Genomic DNA, 20,453 nt, shown 5'->3' with positions numbered 1-20,453 from the left:
CACCCCTGGCTTCTAGATTGAGCCACTGCAGGCACATGGCTGCATTTCAAGAATCAAAAGTGAATGTTTATTCACTTGCAAATTAGTTCAAACTATGCAGGTTAAACTAACCTGAAAAGATTGAATCAATTCAGGCTCAGGCTTTTTGAATGTCTGTACTTAGCCTAGATGACCAAATTTTGCTCTTGGTTATACTAACCCTTTGAAATGAGCTGCATAGGGAAATGGAAGTCGGATTTTCTCCACTACTTTTAGAAGTACTTGTGACAAACTCAGTATTCTTTCCTTTGTCGTTTACATTTGTTTAATAAAACTCATTTGATATAGAATTACTGAGTCATCTCCTGGACAACAGAATGAATCATAGAGTAAGTGAGCCAGTAGTTATAGTCCAGAAAGTTAAGAAAAGAGCAAAAATGTAAAGAGTCCACTGATTTTTTTTATGCTAAGAAGGACCTGCAAAAATAATATGAAAATCTACTTACTTTCAGAATTACCTGCTGAATTATCTCTGCTAATCTGTTTGCAGAAGGTATCCAGCACAAAAAAAGGAGATTTTATTACCATATTTACCCAGATCCAAGACAGCTTTGAATTTAAGATGACCTCCCTAATAATTCAATTCTATACATTCTAAATTTGTTATAATTCTAAATTTGTTATAATTTTACATGGACAGAATCTGATTATTGGAAGGTAGTCTTAAATTCTTCCCCCCATCACTGCAGCAGGGAAAACAGCAATGGGGGCAGGTAGGTAGACCCCCATACCTTGCCTCCCTGTGCCTCTGCCTGCCCACTGGCTGCAATCCTCCCCTCCCCACACTTACCTTCTGTGGTGACTCTGACTTCAGCTCCAGGGCAGTTGGCAGGGAGACCAGGTAAGCAGAAGCAGCAGTAGCAGCGATGTTGACTGGGGGAGGGGGCGGGGGGAATTGTCTTGGATTTAGGGAAATACCGTAATACCATATTTACTCAAATATAAGATGACTCATCATAAGATGACCCCCCTTAATAATTAGACTCCCTTCCCACCATCAGATTACAACACAGACTTAAGTACTTGGCCATTATAAACAAAAATACATCTGGAAAGTCTCTCCCACAGTGCTTCTTCTGTATTTATAATATGTCCTATGCCAATCTCTTCTGTTGTGACTCCCAGAAGTACACATACATGCTCCTTTGTATTGCACAGGCTGTGCTCCATGTCAGGGGAAGCACCAATCCTGTATATAAGAACACAGAGAAGATCATGGCCTTTTAGCAGCCACACCATTCCCTTAAGTGTTAGCTTCCACCATCTTATACGTTTCAGAGTCCCAAGTTTTGCTTGACTCTCACAGTAGTTTTCTACCACACCTCCCTCCCTTTAAGCTCTGCATCAAAATATACTCCCAGTACCCATATCCCTTCTTTTACCACTGTGACCCCCAACCCTGACTCCCCCATACCATACAAGTATTCTTCGCAATGTTGAGTTTTGCCCCCACCACTTCCTCACAAAGCTGAAAATGCTTTATTACTTTCCTGGTGAACCATTGGTCCCTACCTACCACATTTATGTCATCCATGTACACGATGCACTTAGTCTTTCTTCTGCTTCCTCCCAGTATTTAGATTACTACCACAATGGCAGAATTCTTTATTTACTCTACTAGAGGTTCTATTGCACAGATGAAGAACAGTAGGGACAGGGGGCACCCCTGCCTCACCCTCGAGCTCTTTTCTACTGGCTCCATCAGGTGTCTGTTTATTAAGACCTGACTTTTTGCACCTGCATATAACATCTTCAACCTACTGAGGAATCCTGCAGAGATGCCTAGCTTTCCCAGCAGTTGACATAGGAATTTGTGGTTGACCCTATCAAGGCTTTCTTTTTGTGTTTAATATTGTCAGGTTTAGGTTTCTTTCTTTGCAGTATTGCATGGCATCTCTTACTTGTATCGTGGCCTCATTAATTTTCCTCCAGTGGACTGCTCATACTTGAACTTCTATTAACATTTTCCAGATTACTTCTTCTAGCCTGTTCACTTATCACTTTGGCTAGAAGTTTGTAGTCAAAGTATAACAAAATCATTGAGCGCCAGTTCCTTATCTGGGTTTTACCCCCTTTCTTGAATATCAGGGTTACTATTCCTTCTTTCATGCCTTTTGAGACTCTTCTTTCTCTCCTCTTATTGTAAACTTCTATCAGGTCTGGTCCCAGTTGGTCCCAGAAAGTTACTTAGAATTCTTTTGGCTGTCTGTCTTTTCCCATTTTCTAAAACTTCTCAGGGTGTCTCAGGCAGACAAGGTTCCTTGGGTGAATCTGATCTCTTTTTTTAGACCAACCCAAATAGTTGGAAAATAATTATTAAGCAAACTTTCGGGTTCAAAAACCCTTTGTCAGGATAGGGAAGTTTCAGCAGTTGGTGTGTGCTCTTCCTGGATGGAATGAAGAGTAAAGAAGCCAGCGGCTGGGCTGGTATGCATACAAAACAGGTAGTCAGTGAAAATGTAGATTGAGGAGTCAATGGGTGAGAGACAGGCTGGGGAGTAGGGGAGAAGAGAGAGAAGAGGGATGAAAGTGGAAAGATACCTGGGTAGTCATGTCAGGCAGGTTATAATGTGTCATAAATCCAATGTCTATATTTAGTCCATGATTTAGTATCCAGGAGGTTGATGAAGTGGAGTTCATAGGTTCGTCTCTGAGAAATGTTTTGCAAGTTTCCTTTGAGGATCAGGACTGAGAGATTGGAGAGAGAGTGGTTTTCTTGTGAGAAATGTGCCCCCACAGGTAATTGGGTATTCTTGTCATTGATAGATTTCCGGTGTGCGTTCATTCTGGTCCGCAGTCGTTGTTTGGTCTCTCCTACGTATTTTCCATCAGGGCATATGATGCATTGGATGAGATATATTACATTTCTGGAGGTCCAGCTGTAAGATCCAGGAATGCTGATGGCTCTGTTGTGGGGTATTAGTAATAGTGGGGGTGGTGGAGTTATGTTGGCAGGTTTTGCATTTCTTGTCATGGCACAATCTGGATCCTTTTGGTGTGTTCTGGGCTTGAGGAAGTTTGCTTCTGGTGATGAGGTTAGGGTGTCTCAGACTTTCTGCACCTTCCTGTCTTATACCAGTTGTTGTTGGTCTTCTCCCATTAGCTGCTTTTGCAGTTCTTCTGGACAGATCTTTCTGGCCTTCAGCTCTACCGCTGTCTCTCTGTATAGTTCTTTGTAGAAATGTTTTACTATTTGCAGTATGGCTTCTTTTGATGTTTGTTCTTCTTTCTCATCCTGGAGGCACCATATTTCCTCTTCTGATCTCGTTGAAGAAATCCGTCCATTCTTTTATTTCCTCCAACCACTATGCTCATGCCAGAAACACATTTTTTCTTTCTTGCTTTTTAAATCAGTGTTCCAATTTCCCTTTTGGTTCCTCAATTTCTTCTTACATTTTGAATCCTAGCATGCTCTGCTGTTGTAATTTTTGCAGTTTCTGTTGCAATTGCATCCTATATGCTTCTTTCCTTTTTGCTTGTTCTTTTCCTATTCTTATAAACTAGTCATTTGTGCACTCTTTAACCCACTCCCACCAATTGGTTACTGTTTCAAAACACCCTTTTAGTGCTTTCCATCGTATGTACAGTTTTTCATTCTCTTCTCAGGTCGTCTTTTCTTCGAGTAGCGTGGTGTTTAGTCTCCAGATTCCTTTCCATTTCTGCATGCATATCCCTTCTTCCAGCCCTGCTGTAAGCATGCAGTGGTCTGATAAGAAAACTGGTGTTATTTCTGTTTCTCTCTTTGTCCATTGCTTTGATGTCAAGATAAAGTCAATCCATAAGAACCTTTTCCCTGCCCAGTATCTTCTTGTGAAGGCAACTTTTTCTTTCTGTCTTTCTTCTTCTATATCTTGCAGGTCAGTGTGTATGATTATTCTGTTTAGAATCTTTGCCAACTTGTCTATGGTTCCTGCTTGCCTCTTGTCCTTTCTGTCTTGTGCTTGTCATTTGCAGTTGAAATCACCTACTAATGTACACAGTGCTCCGGCAGTCATGCTGATTTCCAGTTTTTCCAGGAATATGCACTTCTCCTTTCAATCCACTGGTGCATAGATATTTGTGATCTCAAATATTTTCTAATTTATTTCACACGCTACTTGCAGGATTCGCTTCCCCCCTCTCCGTTCCTTTATTCTCTTAATTTTGATGCTTGCATTCCTAGTATACCTGTTGCTCTGTTAGTATTCAAGCCAGACCAGCTAGATGGGTCCCGCTTATACCGTCTCTCATATTCTGTGTAATTTTTGGCTGCTGGTATTGCACATTCTTATATACAGATAATATCTGCCTTTATCTGGGCTAGATACGCTTCAATCATATTTCCATCTTGTGTATGTGCTTAAATATAGTTCAAACTATGCATGATATTAGCCAAAAGTCAAAAGGTTCATGATAGCTCATGGGGCTGGGCCTCAGCAGAGTGAACAGCATTTCAAACCATGGTGATCCCAAAGCTCAGCACTGCTTAGTATGTGTATGTACTCCAGATACTGCTCTCTCAAAGGAGCCATGTGCTAATTAGCCCCTCACTTACAACTGGAACTGGGTTTTCTTGTCATGAGTCCTGGGATACTTCAAAACTTTATATAAGGATCAGGTGCAAGGCAACCTGGTCTGGCTTCACCTTATGGAGAGTGGGGCCACAGCAATCATATGCGCCAGGCTGAGAGAGGAAGAAACAGAGGGATTCTGGGTGAACTGAGACCCCATTTGGTGATATTTGCCAGATATTTAAGGCTGGTAAATAAACAGGAATCATTGGAAATGGGAAAGAAAGGCACAGATCAGCTGTGGGAGTGAAGAAGTAAAAATGGATGCCATGTAGTGGCTCACCATGACTGGAAAAAAATAAAGAGACAGTGTTCAGGGGGTCTGCGTTTAATGGGCACTACTATTAGAGAGACAATCCCGATGCGAGGAAAAAGAGGGAAAGGGGCCAGGAGGCTTCCTTGGCTGACCAGAGAAATCCAGGGCAGCCTACAGGCCAAAAGGGGAGCACATAAAAAGTGGAAACAGGGAGAGATCACCAAAGACGAGTATACCTCCTCTGCTTGCGCTTGTAGGGAGGCAGTTAGACGGGCCAAAGCTACCATGGAGCTGAGGATGGCATCCCAAGTAAAGGATAACAAGAAATTGTTTTTTAGATATGTAGGGAGTAAAAGGAAGGCCCAGGGAGGAATAGGACCCCTACTAAATAGGCAGAAGCAATTGGTGACGGACAGGTGGGGACAAGGCTGAACTCCTCAACGAGTTCTTTGCCTCAGTGTTCCTAAGAGAGGGGCAAGACAAGTCTCTCACTGGGGTTGTAGAGAGGCAGCAGCAAGGTGCCAGACTACCATGCGTAGACCCTGAGATGGTGCAGAGTCACTTGGAAGATCTGGATGCCTTTAAGTCAGCAGGCCCGGATGAGCTCCATCCGAGGGTACTGAAGGCACTGGCCGACATCATTGCACAGCCACTGGCAGGAATATTTGAACGCTCGTGGTGCACGGGCTAAGTCCCGGAGGACTGGAAAAGGGCCAATGTGGTCCCCATTTTCAAGACGGGGAGGAAGGAGGACCCGGGTAACTATAGGCCAGTCAGTCTCACCTCCATCCTTGGCAAAGTCTTTGAAAAAATTATCAAGGCTCACATTTGCGAGAGCCCGGCAGGACAAATTATGCTGAGGGGAAACCAGCACGGGTTCGTAGCAGGCAGATCATGCCTGACTAATCTAGTCTCTTTTTATGACCAGGTTACGAAACGCCTGGACACAGGAGGAGGGGTGGATGTCGTATACTTAGACTTCAGGAAGGCCTTCGATACGGTATCCCACCCCATACTGGTGAACAAGTTAAGAGGCTGTGACTTGGATTACTACACAGTCCGGTGGGTGGCGAATTGGCTAGAGGGTCACACCCAGAGAGTCGTGGTGGATGGGTCGGTTTCGACCTGGAAGGGTGTGGGCAGTGGGGTCCCGCAGGGCTCGGTCCTTGGACCGATACTCTTTAATGTCTTCATCAGTGACTTGGACGAGGGAGTCAAATGTACTCTGTCCAAGTTTGCAGATGACACAAAGCTATGGGGAGAAGTGGACACGCTGGAGGGCAGGGAACAGCTGCAGGCAGACCTGGACAGGTTGGACAAGTGGGCAGAAAACAACAGAATGCAGTTCAACAAGGAGAAATGCAAAGTGCTGCACCTAGGGAGGAAAAATGTCCAGCGCACCTACTGCCTAGGAAATGACCTGCTGGGTGGCACGGAAGTGGAAAGGGATCTTAGAGTCCTAGTGGACTCCAAGAAGAACGTGAGTCGGCAGTGTGACGAAGCCATCAGAAAAGCTAATGGCACTTTATCATTCATCAGCAGATGCATGACGAATAGATCCAAAGAGGTGATACTTCCCTTCTATCGGGCGCTGGTCAGACTGCAGTTGGAGTACTGCGTGCAATTCTGGGCGCTGCACTTCAAGAGAGATGTGGATAACCTGGAGAGGGTCCAGAGAAGGGCCACTCGTATGGTTAAGGGCTTGCAGGCCAAGCCCTACGAGGAGAGACTAGAGAACCTGGACCTTTTTAGCCTCCGCAAGAGAAGGTTGAGAGGCAACCTTGTGGCTGCCTATAAGTTCATCACGGGGGCACAGAAGGGAATTGGTGAGGTTTTATTCACCAAGGCGCCCCTGGGGGTTACAAGAAATAATGGCGACAAGCTAGCAGAGAGCAGATTTAGACTGGACATTAGGAAGAACTTCTTCACAGTTAGAGTGAACAAGGTCTGAAACGGGCTCCCAAGGGAGGTGGTGCTCTCCCCTACCCTGGGGGTCTTCAAGAGGAGGTTAGATAGGCATCTAGCTGGGGTCATCTAGACCCAGCACTCTTTCCTGCTTATGCAGGGGGTCAGACTCGATGATCTATTGAGGTCCCTTCCGACCCTAACATCTATGAATCTAGGAATTAGCTTAATTAGCTGGGTTGCACTAACCTGTCCTTGTGTTAGGCTCCCATAAGCTTCTCAGCCTTTTGGTTAAAATCAAATATAGTATTTTTGGCACCAAGGGAAGGGTGTCAGGGCTGGCTTTGGCCCTCCAACTTCCAGACTGGTATTGTAGTACCTCCAGGCCCACTGCCAGTTCCCTGTGGAAGGAACCTACTCATTTATTAAGGACCAAAATAAAAAAGGGTTCCATCAGCATGTTTACTCAATGTGGGCCATGTACTCTATAGTCATGCTTAGTGTTGGCTACATTTAATGAACTTCAAAGTTGGTTTTCATTGCTTAACATATATTGTTTTGGGTAGTAGTTTAATAATAGACAATGTATTTAATGAGGTTTCATTTTATGCAAGTAGAAGACGAGGGGTTTTTCTCCCTATGCTGACTGGGGGGAAAACATCATCTTGTATTCAAGTAAATATGGTAACCCCCTCCCTTCTTAAATTCAGGAACTTCCTTTTTTGAAGGGAAAAAAACTTAATGCTGCTAAGGTTTAAACCTAAAAACCTAATCCAAATAGAGTTTTAATTTAATGGATACATTGATAATCTATTGACAGCCTTTCTTTACCAACTGTGAAAGTTTACACCTGTAATAATCATATTATTCTATTAAACAGATAAGAAATATACTCAGAATGTAATTTCTTATTATTTTAAAATTAAGTGTAACAGTTCAGTAAAGTTTCATTCTCTATTTCATACAAAAAATTCACTGGTTTTCAAAATGTCATGAAAATCAGATTAAGTTACCACCTATGTTGCCATCTATAGCAAGGTTCCACCCCAGGGGTGGCCTTGGAACCCTTGGATCCACCCTTCAGCCCTAGTTATCTTTACTGTCTTTGGAAACTCTCCCCTTCAGGTTACCTGCCACGCCTTGATGTAAATGTATACGTGTGAAAAGGGAGGCTGTCCCAGGGATTCTGGAGCCAGGTCTCATACTAATTAGCACGGGTGTTGCTACTTAGTGTCTTAAGGGCTGATTATGTGGCCTTCCTTCCTGCTTTTAGCTACACCCAAACTGTACAGATGTTACCTATCATTTGCTCATCGTTGGGCATTAATCCCCATTGTCCGATCTGGTCACTCACTCATCCATGGCCCTCTAGCCCCAGTCTCAACTCCATTTTATGCAGGCCTCTAAACCTGACACAGTTTTCATCACTGTTGGGGCCTCTGTCCTTGGTGCCTTTAACTATCCTGGCCCCTTCTGGGCTCAGGCCTCTGTACCTTGAACAATCTCAACTCCTCTTGGGCTTCGGCCTGCAGTCTCAGCCCCTTCTTGGCTCAGGCCTTTGTCTCTTCCCTGGCCCCTCCAACTCTTTCCCAGTCCCTCCAGGGCCCATGCCTCAGTCCTCTCTCTGTCCTGGTTATAGGCATCATTATCTGAAATGGACTCGGCCCATCCTGGGCTATGGCCCCCTTGGCCCTGTTTATTCTTGCCCCTCCTGGTCTACAGGTCCCTGACCCTGGTTTTTGCCCTTTCTGGGCTACAGGTCCCTGACCCTGCCTGCTTGCATCACTCTATGACTGTGACCCTGCTCCTTGGCCTTGGCCTCTATTCCTCAGGGCCCTGGCCCTGCTCCTTGGCCAGTTGAGACCTTGACAGCCCCTACAGTCTCAATCCCTAAACCACTGGTCTTGCCTACCCCAGTTCAGGTGTTAGTCAGGAACCTTGCTGCAGCTCTTTGGCTCAGGAGCTATTCTCTCCATGACTTCTAAGTCAAACTGCCTGCCCAGCTCAGGCCATGGGCTATATCCTGCAAGCCCAGTCCCTTTTGGATCATCTGGCTCCCTTAATTGCCCTCTGCCTCACCTGCAGCCAGCTCCTGCAGCCTGCCTTCATCAGGCTCCCTGCTCCACCATCCCAATGAGCAAACAATGAAAAAATAAACATCAGTGAGAATAATAAAAACATTATGTACAAAATATGCAATTTCTCATTGCATATGGCTACTGACCAAAGTGAATGTTAACATCGAGTCACTTGTACTTCTAATTTAATGAGGTGCAAGATTTGTTCAATAATAATTAGGGACCAGATTACAGCCCAAACAATATGTCTGCCTTGGAGAAGAATGGAGTATAAACTTGACCCTTATTCTCTGCAACCCATTGACTTCCTGGAGTTGCTCTAGGGCACCTTCCCTAATCTGTGTGCATAACCCCTGCCCCCAACGTATCAGTCAGAGCCATGGTACACATCCTCTCAAAGGTCATATTTTGTGCCAGGTCTCAGGGATAGCTAGCTGTACCCCGAGCCTGGAGAAGCAGGAAACCACAAGGCTGATAATGACTTGGAGAATCATCAGTTTGCTCATGTAGCAGTGCAAATGCAGAGGCCTGTGTCAAAGCATTTGTTGCTCTGTAAGTGTGTGAAAAAATAGTTTCAATACTTGATATTTTGAGAGCAATCCCTTGAAAACCAATCAGTTTCATCCTTCAACAGCATACGGTTTTGAATTGATGCCATAATATCTAGTAGTCATTCGCTCACAAAAGTAATTTGTTGCAAGTATTCAGAGTTCTGATTAAATTGCTGATGGTAAATTGTTGCCAACAAAAACAAATTCTAAATCAGAATAAGTCCTTAGCTGTTCCCTAATTTGAGAAGAAAATACTCATTTTGCTTTAAACAATGAGTAACAATTTTTTTTTTTTTGTAGGTTGGCTTATGGTTTAAAGGCAGTGAAGATCTAAAAATTCCAGAAAGTCCTACAGAACCTTTGCCTTTTAACAGGCTGGAGCATCTTATAACGGTAACTGTTGAAATCTGTTAAGAATTTTGGAATATCACTTGTCATTCTGAATCAAACTTCCTGCTTCTAATTTTTGATGGTGTCTTCTGTTGCAATGCACAGCCACTTTTGCTTCTGAATTCAAACTTTCATATATTGCAAGTTAAAGCCTAAACTAAAAAAATGGATCCCTTACTTAGACTTCAAATTAGTATTTGGGTACCCAAATCTAAGGGAAATCAGTGAGAGCCATTAGTTGCTCAATGCTTTTGAAACTATAAGCACAGTTTTTGGTTGCAAATGTGAAGTTTAAGTAAATCACTTAAGAATAATAATAACTATTGTAATAATATATAAGAAAACACCCAGGAATAGGAAAATGTAGCTTGACCAATTATATTTAAATACATTGGGTATAGGTATACACATGAAGCATTTCTACTAAAACAGATTGATTACATGTGTTAACTTGTAAGTCATTCTATGAAATACTCATTTGAGAAAATAAAATATTATAATATTGATTTCTTTTAATTTTCTGCAGAATCTCAACACACTTTCTTTCTTAAAGAGAATCTCTATTCAGCAAAAACTGTTTCACTACCTATATAATCATGTAGGGTATGGACTGAGTGAACAGGGAACTACTGTGTTCCAAGTCCCAGAATAATAGAATTAGGGTGCACCCACTAAAATTAGTAGGAGACAGATTTAAAACCAACAAGAGAAAGTACTTTTTTTATACAATGGATAGTTAAGCTGTGAAATTCACTGCCACAAGAAGTGGTGGAAGCAGATAGCACAGCTAGGTTCAAAAAGGATGGGCAATTGGGCCCATGGGCCACATAGGAAGTTTTGGTGAACTGCTGTGGGCCAGGTCAGCAACCCCACCCCCTCCAGTGCAACAGCTCACCAAAACTCCCTAAGTGTCTTTGCTCCATGCTTGCTTGGGTGGCTAGGATGGGGACATGAGTGTGCAGGGAGCAGCACTGAAGAACAGGATGGGCAGGTGGGACCAGAGCTGGGATTGTGGCAGTGGCAGCATGGGGCCAGGGCCTGGGGCAGAACCATGTTCTTCTGCCTGCACACCCCTGCTATGGGTGCCAGTTTTGTGGCCAGGCACATGCGGGAAGCAGATCATGGCCTTGCCCCGGCCCCACGCTGTCACTGCCCTGTGATTGCACCCATGATCCCGGCCTCGCCTACCTGTCCTGCACCCAAACACCACTCCCTGCCTTCCCACAACCCCATCCCATCTCTCCGACTGTGCATTCTGCCCTCACAGGTCCCGCCCTGGAAGTGGGTATGGGATGGACTTGCTGGGGTGCCCAGGCAGCGGGGCTGGGCTGGGGCTGGTGGCAGCAGCCAGATGGAGCTGCTACCACCCAGGCTGCAATGAAGCAAGTCCAACTGCTGCACTGCCCCAGCCCCACTGGGCCAGGGGTGGTGGAAGCAACCCCACTTGGCCAGGGGTAGTGGAAGCAGCCATACACTCCATGGCTTGGGCTGCCCTCTGCATCTGGGCTGGGCGAAACCAAGGCACCTGCCTGGGCCAGACAAAATCCCTTGGCAGGCTAGATCTGGCAGGCTGTATTTTGCCCACACCTGAACTAAAACGATTCATGGATGATAGATCTATTAATAGCTGTGGAAGTTTTCTTCTCTGGCATCTTTGAACTAATGCTGGCATATGCCAGGAGGGTATTAGATAATGATAAATCACTCTAGAAATATCTGGTTCAATGCTCTCCCTCTAGCATCCACTTCTGCCACTGTCAGAGACAGGATGCTGGGCTAGATGGACCATTGGTCAGACCCAGGCTGGCACTTCTTATGTTTTTACGTTTATCTAGCACAGTGTTTTTCAATTTTGTTTAATTTGTGGACACCTAAAATTTTTGACTGGAGTTGCAGACCCCTTTCAAAGTTTCAAATGGAGGTGTGGACTCCTTGAATTATAAATATGGGTATTCACATACTTTAGCTTGATCATAGTCATCTTTCACAGACCTCCTTGACATAGTCTGTGGGCACTTAGGGGTCCACAGACCTCAGATTGAAAACCACTGACTTCTTATAGTCGTACTTCTTACAGATCAGTAAAATTTTATTTAAAATGTGTCAAGCATCTATTGCAAGAATTAATTTAAATGTTTTTCCTTTAATAGTTCTTCTTCACTTTATTTGCTGATGACAGAATGGATCCACCTCAACTTGACTATATTAAGATGCTGCTGTATTTTGCCTCCCACCCTGATGCTGTTGAAGGAGTCTACAGAGCACTTAGTATTGCTACTGGCACATATATCCATAGAAAAAAAGAGATTTCTTCTCCTTGCATGGTAAAACGTGATCATGCTATAAATAATTATATTGGGTAATAATGGTACTAGATAATCATAACTTAAGTTCTAAAGATGTGGGGTCAGTTCTTTTCTCATTTCACATGTTGCAATGACCCTTCCTCACAAATATAAAGAGGAGTCTGGGAATTTGCCTCTTCAGCAGTAACAAAAATATATGGCATTCCTGGTATCTAGTGTGCAGTAAGAGTGAATTGGCCTTACCATAGACTATTAAACCCAGCTCTCTATTGACTCCCAGTAAAATACATCTTTTCTGTTACTATTGTTATTGTAAGCTAAAAAAAAGGAAAAATTGTGTTGCCATAGGTACTAACTTTCATTTCCATAACATATCTTTAGGATCTCTAAGGTTTAGTTTTGTTATTTTCAAAAATCCCAGTTAACATTTTAAGTCAGATTTTATAACTCATTGCTTTATGTGCAGTGTTTCCAGTCTTTACTGATCCAAAGCAGGGTGTCAGACATCCAGCCTGTGTTATTCTCAAAAGACCAAGGAGTTAAACTTATAGAACGATAAAGCTTGTTTATTCAGAGAGCCATCTTAGCCTACTGATCTGCTGTTCCCTCCGTTTCCCTCCTGCATTCCCCAGGCCAATGTAACAACTTATATGTATCACACATCTTCCCCCTTAAATGTAACAGTACATAGGGCTCTTTAGCCTGACAAAGCGCAGGCTCAGGGGTGATCTGATGGCCACCTGTAAGTTTATCAGGAGTGACCACCAGTATCACCAGTTCACCAGAGCGCCCCAAGGGATGACAAGGTCGAAGGGTTACAAACTACTGCAAGACTGATTCAGGCTGGACATAAGGAAGAATTTCTTTACTGTCTGAGCCCACAAGGTCCGGAATAGCCTGCCATCGGAGGTGGTTCAAGCACCTACATTGAACACCTTCAGGAGTAAATTGGATGCTTATCTTGCTGGGATCCTATGACCCCAGCTGACTTCCTGCCCTTCGGGCAGGGGGTTGGACTCAATGATCTTCCGAGGTCCCTTCCAGTCCTAATGTCTATGAAATCTATGAAACATCTCCCCTTGTAATACTAACATTGGAAGTTTAGTTCAACCCATTGTTAAAGTACATTTTAACAGGCCTCTATTAGTCTTTGTGTTGGCTTTTTAGCTCTAAATGAACTCAATTTCTCTGCTTTCTCAATCCTTATTGGTTCAGTTCTTGTCTGGTTTCCTTGTTCAGATGTCTGTGCTTCTGTGTCATTTTCAGTCTCCTTTGTCGTTTCTTGTTGCTTTGTTGTTATTCCTCTGGGGAATCTCATGATGCTGCTTCTATTCTCCCCTTTATGAGCTGCAAGTGTCATCTGTTCCTTCTTAATACCTGCCCTTCCAATGTGACTATCTTATAGGGTCTGGAAGCCACTTGATGCGACACTAATGCTTTTTATTTCCATGTTAGTCCATCTGAAATAAGCACCCTATCTTTGTTGTGAAGTTGTGGTAATTCCCTGGGACCCCTGTCATCGTACCATTTTTGTTTGAGTTTGTCAATTTTTTTCAACAATTTCTTCACTATTTGTACTCCGTTTTTCAGGCAATTGGATTGTGAGTATTTACGACTTGAAGTGTTGTGACGGAGTTATGATGTAAGTTGATGTGTGTTATGACATGGTTTGGCAAATTTTTTTAATGTTTTCATGTTTTGCTTTTCATTTGCCAGCCTAGTTTTGAGTTTCCTGTTAAACAGCATTTCTGCTGGGGACAATCCATGTTTCATGAGTGTTGCCCTGTAGTTTAAGAGTGACAGGTAAACATCAGTGTGTGAATCAGTAGTTTTTTTCAACAATTTCTTCACTATTTGTACTCCATTTTTCAGGCAATTGGATTGTGAGTATTTACGACTTGAAGTGTTGTGACGGAGTTATGATGTAAGTTGATGTGTGTTATGACATGGTTTGCTGTTGTGCTTTCAAGCAATGCAATTTCAGGATAGTGAGAATAATAATCCAGCACTAATACATATTTTTTTCCTGCATGTATGAATAAGTCAATGCTCACTTGATACCACAGAGCTACGGGTTCCTCTATGACCATCATGGGCTTTTTTTTCACTGATCTGTACTTTAGGCACATTGTACAAGCCTTTACAGCATCTTCCATGTCATTATTTATGTTGGGCCAGTATAGAGCACCCCTTGCTCTCCTTTTGCATTTTTCAATGCCGAGATGCCTCTTATGTATTCTGTTTAACTTGTCTTCCTTTAGCTCTGCTGGAACAACAGGTCATGAGCCTTTGAACAAAATGCCATCCAGTACTGACAGCTCTTTCTTGAACTGATAGTAGAGGCTAGGTATATTTTTTCCAAGCCAACCAGCATGAATAGCTTTTGTCACTTCTTGCAGTGTGGTGTCCTGAGCAGTAGCTTCTGCAATTAGTGTCTACATTTTATCTGTGACAGGAATCACTCTTTTAATTAGATTAGTATGTACTATGTGAGTCTGGAATTCTGTCATTTTCTGTTGTGTCATATGCTCTGGACAATGTATCTGCAATAAGTAGATGTTTTCCTGGCATGTACTGTATGTCTAGATCATCCATTTGCAGTTGAAAGAAAAGTCTCTGTAATCTGGGTGGCACGTCTAATGACCCTTTCTTTGCTATACTTACCAAAGGTTTATGATCAGTCTCAACTGTCACAGGCTTCCCATAGATGAATATATGAAATTCTTACAGCCATATACCAAAGCTAAACTTTCTTTCTCAATTTGTGCATATAGAAACTCTAACTTAGAGAGTGCCCTAGATGCGTCTGCTATTGATCTCCAGCTATCCCCATGTTTTTGAAGCAAAGCTGCTCCAATGCCTTCTTTAGAGGCACCTGTTGACAATTTAATGGGTCTTTTAGGGTCATAGTATTTTGAGCTTTCATTATTTTTTCCTTCAAGTTTTTAAATCCAGCTTCATCTTCATGTTCCCGTATCCACTGAGCATTCTTATGTAGGCATGATCTAAGATGTTTGGTCTGCTTCTGCTAAGTTAGGTAGCTATTTCCCTATAAAATTGATCATTCCCAATAATCTTTGCATTCTTCCCTTACCTGTAGGGGGTAACATGTTTGTAATGGATTTAACCCTTGCAGGATCGATTTTTACTCTTTTCTCAGAAAGTTTTTCTCCCAGATACATTATTTCTTTGAGCCTGGATTTACACTTTTGTTTGTTCAGTTTCAAACCTGCTCTGTGAGCTCTTTCTAGTACCTTTCTTAGCCTCAAGTCATGTTCTTCCCTAGTATCTCAAACTAATACATCAGTATAAACCATAGTTCCATCAAGACCTTCAAAATTTATTGCACCTTTCTGTGAAATACTTCAGATGCAGAACACAGTCCAAAAGGAAGCCTATGAAAAGCAAAACCTTCTGAATGGCATATTGAAGGTACATAATCTAGTGCTATTCTTTTCTAGGGGAACTTTCCAAAACCCAGAAGAGGCATCCAATGTGGAGAAATATTTAGCTTCTACCAAGTTGCCAAAAACCTGTTCCTTGATGGGAATAGAAAAATGCTCCCTTTTGATGTATCTGTACCTTTGCTTAGGATCCTGACACAATCTCAAGGATCCATCTTTTTTTTCTGTTATGACCAGTGAATGAACTCAAGCAGTTGGTTGCTCTACTTTGTCTATTATGTCCATGTTAACTAATTTAATTCCTTTTTCAGTTTCTCCCTTAGTACAATGGTAACATTTATTGGAGCATGTATGGTGGAAGCATTTGGTTCTCTTAATTCTATCTTGTCCTCACTTGACAGTTTCCCTATGCCTTGAAATATATCATAAAACTCTTCTTTATTCTTGCTTTCTAGTCCCTCAATGGCATCTATTCTGTTAATAAGACCTAGAGTTTTACATGTTTGCAACCTAATAATTAGCACTAGTTTTTCCGGGACTGTTACAAACTGAACTTTTACTATATTACCCTCATGTCTAACATGCAGTGCACAAACACCCTTGGTTGCAATCATGTTCCCATTATATGCTCTAAGTTTCACTTTCTTATTCTCATAGTACGCAGGTTTAGTTTTCATTTTTTTAATAATGTATTCTGGTATTACATAAACCTGTGCCCCTGTATCTAATTTAAAAGTTACCATTAGTCCATTGGTATCCAGGGTGATTGTCCAGTCCTCAGAAGAATGAACTATTCTTGCATTGTGCCAATGAGGAATTCTTCCTCTTCCTTGTTGCATAGAGCATGAACCTGCTGTTTCTTGTATGTTGCATCCTGCTCCTTTTTGCAAACTCTTGCAAAGTGATTGAATCTTTTGCATTTGTTGCAGTGCTTACCAATTGCAAGGCATTGCATGGGTTTGTGGGAACCCCCACAGCATCTGCAGCGGACCATTGTTTCTTCAAGCAATTCTCTTTGGCCTCTGCTTGCCTGCTTCATAGTGAGGTCCTTCTTTCTGTATTGTTTTTTTGTGTACCTTAGGTTTTTACAGTCTTGTAATCCTGTCTAGTTCAGCTTGCTCTGCTTTTTTCCTCCAGCTTCTGCAGCCTGGCATTTGTTATCTCACCTGCTTGGCACATTCTAACTGCCTTTTCCAAATTAAGCTCAGGATCCTCTAGCAGTGTTTTCCTGAGGTTTGTAACCCTTATACCCAATACTATTTGGTCTCTGATCATGGACTTTTTTCAGACTCCAAAGTTGCATGCTTGGCTCAGCAGTCTGAGGTCTTTGACAAACTTTTCTATTGCCTCACATTCTTTCTTCTGTCTAAGGTGGAAATTATACCATTCAAAGGTTTTAATATTACTCAAACTTTTTTTTATTACCATAGCTTTTCTGTTCTGCTTCTAAAAGTTGTAGGCTATTATAAAGAGACAGAGCTTCTGGGCCTGTTATATTAAAAAAAAAAAAATAGCTATCTTGAGTGGATCTTCCTTTTCTCCACTGGCCATCATATATATGGTGAAGCTCAGCTTAAATTTTTCCTGTTTTCTGCTGCATTGCTGGATAACTTTAACTCCTCTGGAATTCTGAGATGCTCCATTTTTCTGTCTTTAGGTGCATCCCACCCCTGGTAACATGTTAGTCTCAAAAGACCAAAGAGTTAAACTTATAGAACGATAAAGCTTGTTTATTCAGAGAGCCATTTTAGCCTAATGATCTGCGGTTCCCTCTGGTTTCCTCCTGCAATCCCCAAGCCAATGTAACAACTTATACATAACACTGTTAAAGATATCCACACACTGCCCACAGGCTGAATCTAGCTTGCAGGGCCATGTGATCCAACCCCAGTGCTGGTCTTGGGTCTCGAGGGCACCCACACATGGCACATGCCAGACTGGCCCTGCACACAGGATCTAGGACCATGCTGTACATGGTTACCTGTGTGGGGCCAGTCCAGGACCTCCCCTTCATGTGCTGGATCCAGCACATGTGGCACTTGCTCTGGCCAGGTCAAGACACAAGCCACACATGGTACCCACTCTAATCAGTCTGCTGTGGGTGCTGCATGCAGCATGGGTCCTGAAGGAGGCACTGCTTGTGGCACCAGTGCCATAGCTATGAAGTTTGGCACCTGGAGCAAAGCCTGCAGAGGCAGCCTGCCCTTGCCCTGCACACAGATCTGGGGGGCACATGCCCCCCTCCCATACTTGGCCAGGTTTCATAGATTTTATAGACATGATTTCATAGGAGTGCATGCAGTGGCAGGAGTTGCCCTTCCCCCGTTCCCCTGGCCCCCCCAGATGAGCCGCTCATGGCTCTGTCCTGCACCCCGCCTCAGCTGGGCAGCGCCTGTTGAGGCCCCTTCACTTCAGCACCCGAGGTGGTTACCATGCTCACTCCCCCTTGCTATGGCACCGTGCAGAACAATCTCAGACCAGCCAGAATGGGCACTGGATCTGGCCTGCAGGTGACAGGGGTCTGCATGTGACACCTACTCCAGCCAGTTCAGTACCCATGCACACAGCATCCACTCCAGACCAGCTGGAGCGGGTGCCACACGCAAGTCATATGCTGAACCAGCTAGGGCAGACACTGCATGCAGTGCAGTCCCAGATCTACCAAAGTGGGTGCTGGATCCAACCTGGTGCCATTCATTCAGCCAGTAAACACATCCTGCCCAACTCATTTGGCTCATGGGGCCAAAATATATTTGACACTCCTGATCTAAAGCTTTCTGTAATATACTGATAATTATCTGTTCTTGTTATAAAAATATAAAAGTCATGACTGACCTTTTAAAGCACGCACCCCACAGTTTCTTGTACATATGTTTGTAATGCACTCACTGCACATGATGAAATGTCTGACCACAGTTGCACAACCACAGTAACTAGTACTTCCTTAACCTACTTCTGGTACAATTCTGTTCTGAAAAATGAGTTTAAAAATGGCTTGGTTTTATACCACCTGTCCACTACTATGTATATTCATAGTAGTATCTCCTTACTTGGTGATAAAGATTAGGGTTTTTTACTACTGATTATTAGGTTATTATTATAGATCTAGCATAACACTAGAAAGGGAAGCAAAGATGCAGTGAAAGTACAATTTTCTTGACTGAATTTTACATTTGGAGAATAAACTTGACATTAAGACCTTAAGCTGATTTTAAAGAATTTACCAGTAAGGATAAAACACAAAAATGGGGTAGAGGATGTTTTACACTAATTAGTGTTCCATTCTGCCCTTGATTTGTGCCCTCTGGGCTCTGCCTTAAGCTATTTAATTTACAGGCGACCAAGATATCAATATTAGTGAGTCTTTTTCATCTCTGTGTTCATAAATCTCCACTGCTGCTCTTTCCCTATCTATGTTCTCCCATCTCCTTGTATCTGCTGCTAACTTACAGATGTCCTACCAGTTCTTTATACTAAACCTATCAAAAACTGATCTTTAAATCAAAACTCTTTTCTCCCTTCCTATTTCCCTGCAGAAGTAACACCAACAATTAGTCTAGAGGAGCCCCCAGGGAGTGACTCCATAACCAGGAGTAGGATAATACCTTGCTACATTTACATACATTTCCAGTGCCTGAAGAGAGGATTTATTCTTTCTCCTAATTCTGTATTTGCATTTGGTGTAGCAATCTGTAATGTGAATTACTGAGTTTAGTCTTTATGTAATACAATATTCATTTCAGAGTAAATGGCAATTAAGATCTTTTTGTTTAGTTGAGGAAGTTATGGCTGTATTTTGAAAGCATTAGCATTTTCCAGCATTCTGGAAGGTATTCTTTCCACAACAGAAATTTGGACTTGCTCTTAGGAAGGGATGAGCATTCATGAAAAGAAGTCAGGCAGGGGTACCTCAGCACACTCAGTATCAGGTCCTTAGGCTATAGTCTGGTGACTGATTTTGAGTGTATAGGTGATTTCCATTTCATGAGATTCAAAGTTTGGAATTCCATCCGCTTTGTTTGTTAATAAATGTCAAGCTGAAACATATGATTGTCTGATAGACCACTTTCCACTGAAGCATTATAGATTATGGTTTCTTTCACAGTCTGTTTCCAATATTGATAAACAAATGAATGGAGGACCTTCAGGAGAAGAAGGGGAACTACCAAATTACACAGATGAGGGGAGAATTTCTATGGCAACCCTGCTTAGAGTGTTCCAACATGAAGGAAGTAAAGACGAGGACAATAATAGATTTAGTGATCTGCAAAAAGAAAGCAGTTACAATAAGGTGGGTTGGTTAATTTCAAGAAAGATCTTCATATTTCATTAGAAAGAAAACAACATGTAAATGAATTATCAGAATGTAAAATATTTAATGGCACATTTTAAAATTAATATTTTAACTTCTCAGCAAAAATGTGTTTTAGAAATGCTTACTCTGATATTTGCTTTTCCAGTCATTCTTTTTCAATTTTCCTAATAAATAAAGCAAGAATCATTTCTTTTTTTAAAAGAATTTCATAAAAATCTTCAAGGAACTGGGCTCTGAGGACCTGAAACCCATTCCTATTACACTTCTTTTGAAGCATCCATTCATTCAAGACTTAATCAAAACTTATCAAGAATACACACTCCCTGTAAGTATCTTTTTTCTGAGAACAAAGCTCTAGAATTTATATTGTTATAGATATATAAATGTGATTATATGAAATGTTTCATATTCACAGGTATAGACTCTTGGGCTAGGGACAGAAGTTACACATGAACTGGTTTAAGTGATCAGAAACCTGTTTAAACCTGTAACAAAACAGAAATTCAGTGCATATAAACCACTTTCAAACTGGCCAAAACTGGTTTCAGATAAACCTGGTTGAATGTAGACTCGATTGATTTTGGTCAAACTGGTTTACGGAACTTCTGTCCCAGACCTTATCCTGGTTTAAGTTAACTCACAGTCCCCCAGCATCCCAG

General features: G+C 42.4%; 1 protein-coding gene across 2 annotated transcripts in view; it reads left to right on the top strand.

Annotated features, from left to right (window-relative positions):
• Window positions 1-20,453, top strand: part of SPEF2 (sperm flagellar 2) — a 188,962-nt gene that overhangs the window by 143,042 nt on the left and 25,467 nt on the right. The window contains exons 31-34 of one of the 2 annotated variants that reach the window (XM_019496054.2): window positions 9,680-9,772; window positions 11,920-12,093; window positions 19,585-19,770; window positions 19,997-20,119. In XM_019496054.2, the coding sequence (XP_019351599.2) occupies window positions 9,680-9,772; window positions 11,920-12,093; window positions 19,585-19,770; window positions 19,997-20,119 (576 nt within the window). Of the gene's footprint in view, window positions 1-9,679; window positions 9,773-11,919; window positions 12,094-13,665; window positions 13,718-19,584; window positions 19,771-19,996; window positions 20,120-20,453 lie in introns of those variants that run through there. The other variant, XM_019496055.2, reaches the window with a different exon arrangement.

Source organism: Alligator mississippiensis, chromosome 3 (assembly GCF_030867095.1).
Source record: "Alligator mississippiensis isolate rAllMis1 chromosome 3, rAllMis1, whole genome shotgun sequence".
Taxonomy (NCBI): domain Eukaryota; kingdom Metazoa; phylum Chordata; order Crocodylia; family Alligatoridae; genus Alligator; species Alligator mississippiensis.
Note: the sequence above shows the minus strand (reverse complement) of the source record. Positions and strands in the feature narration are given on the sequence as shown.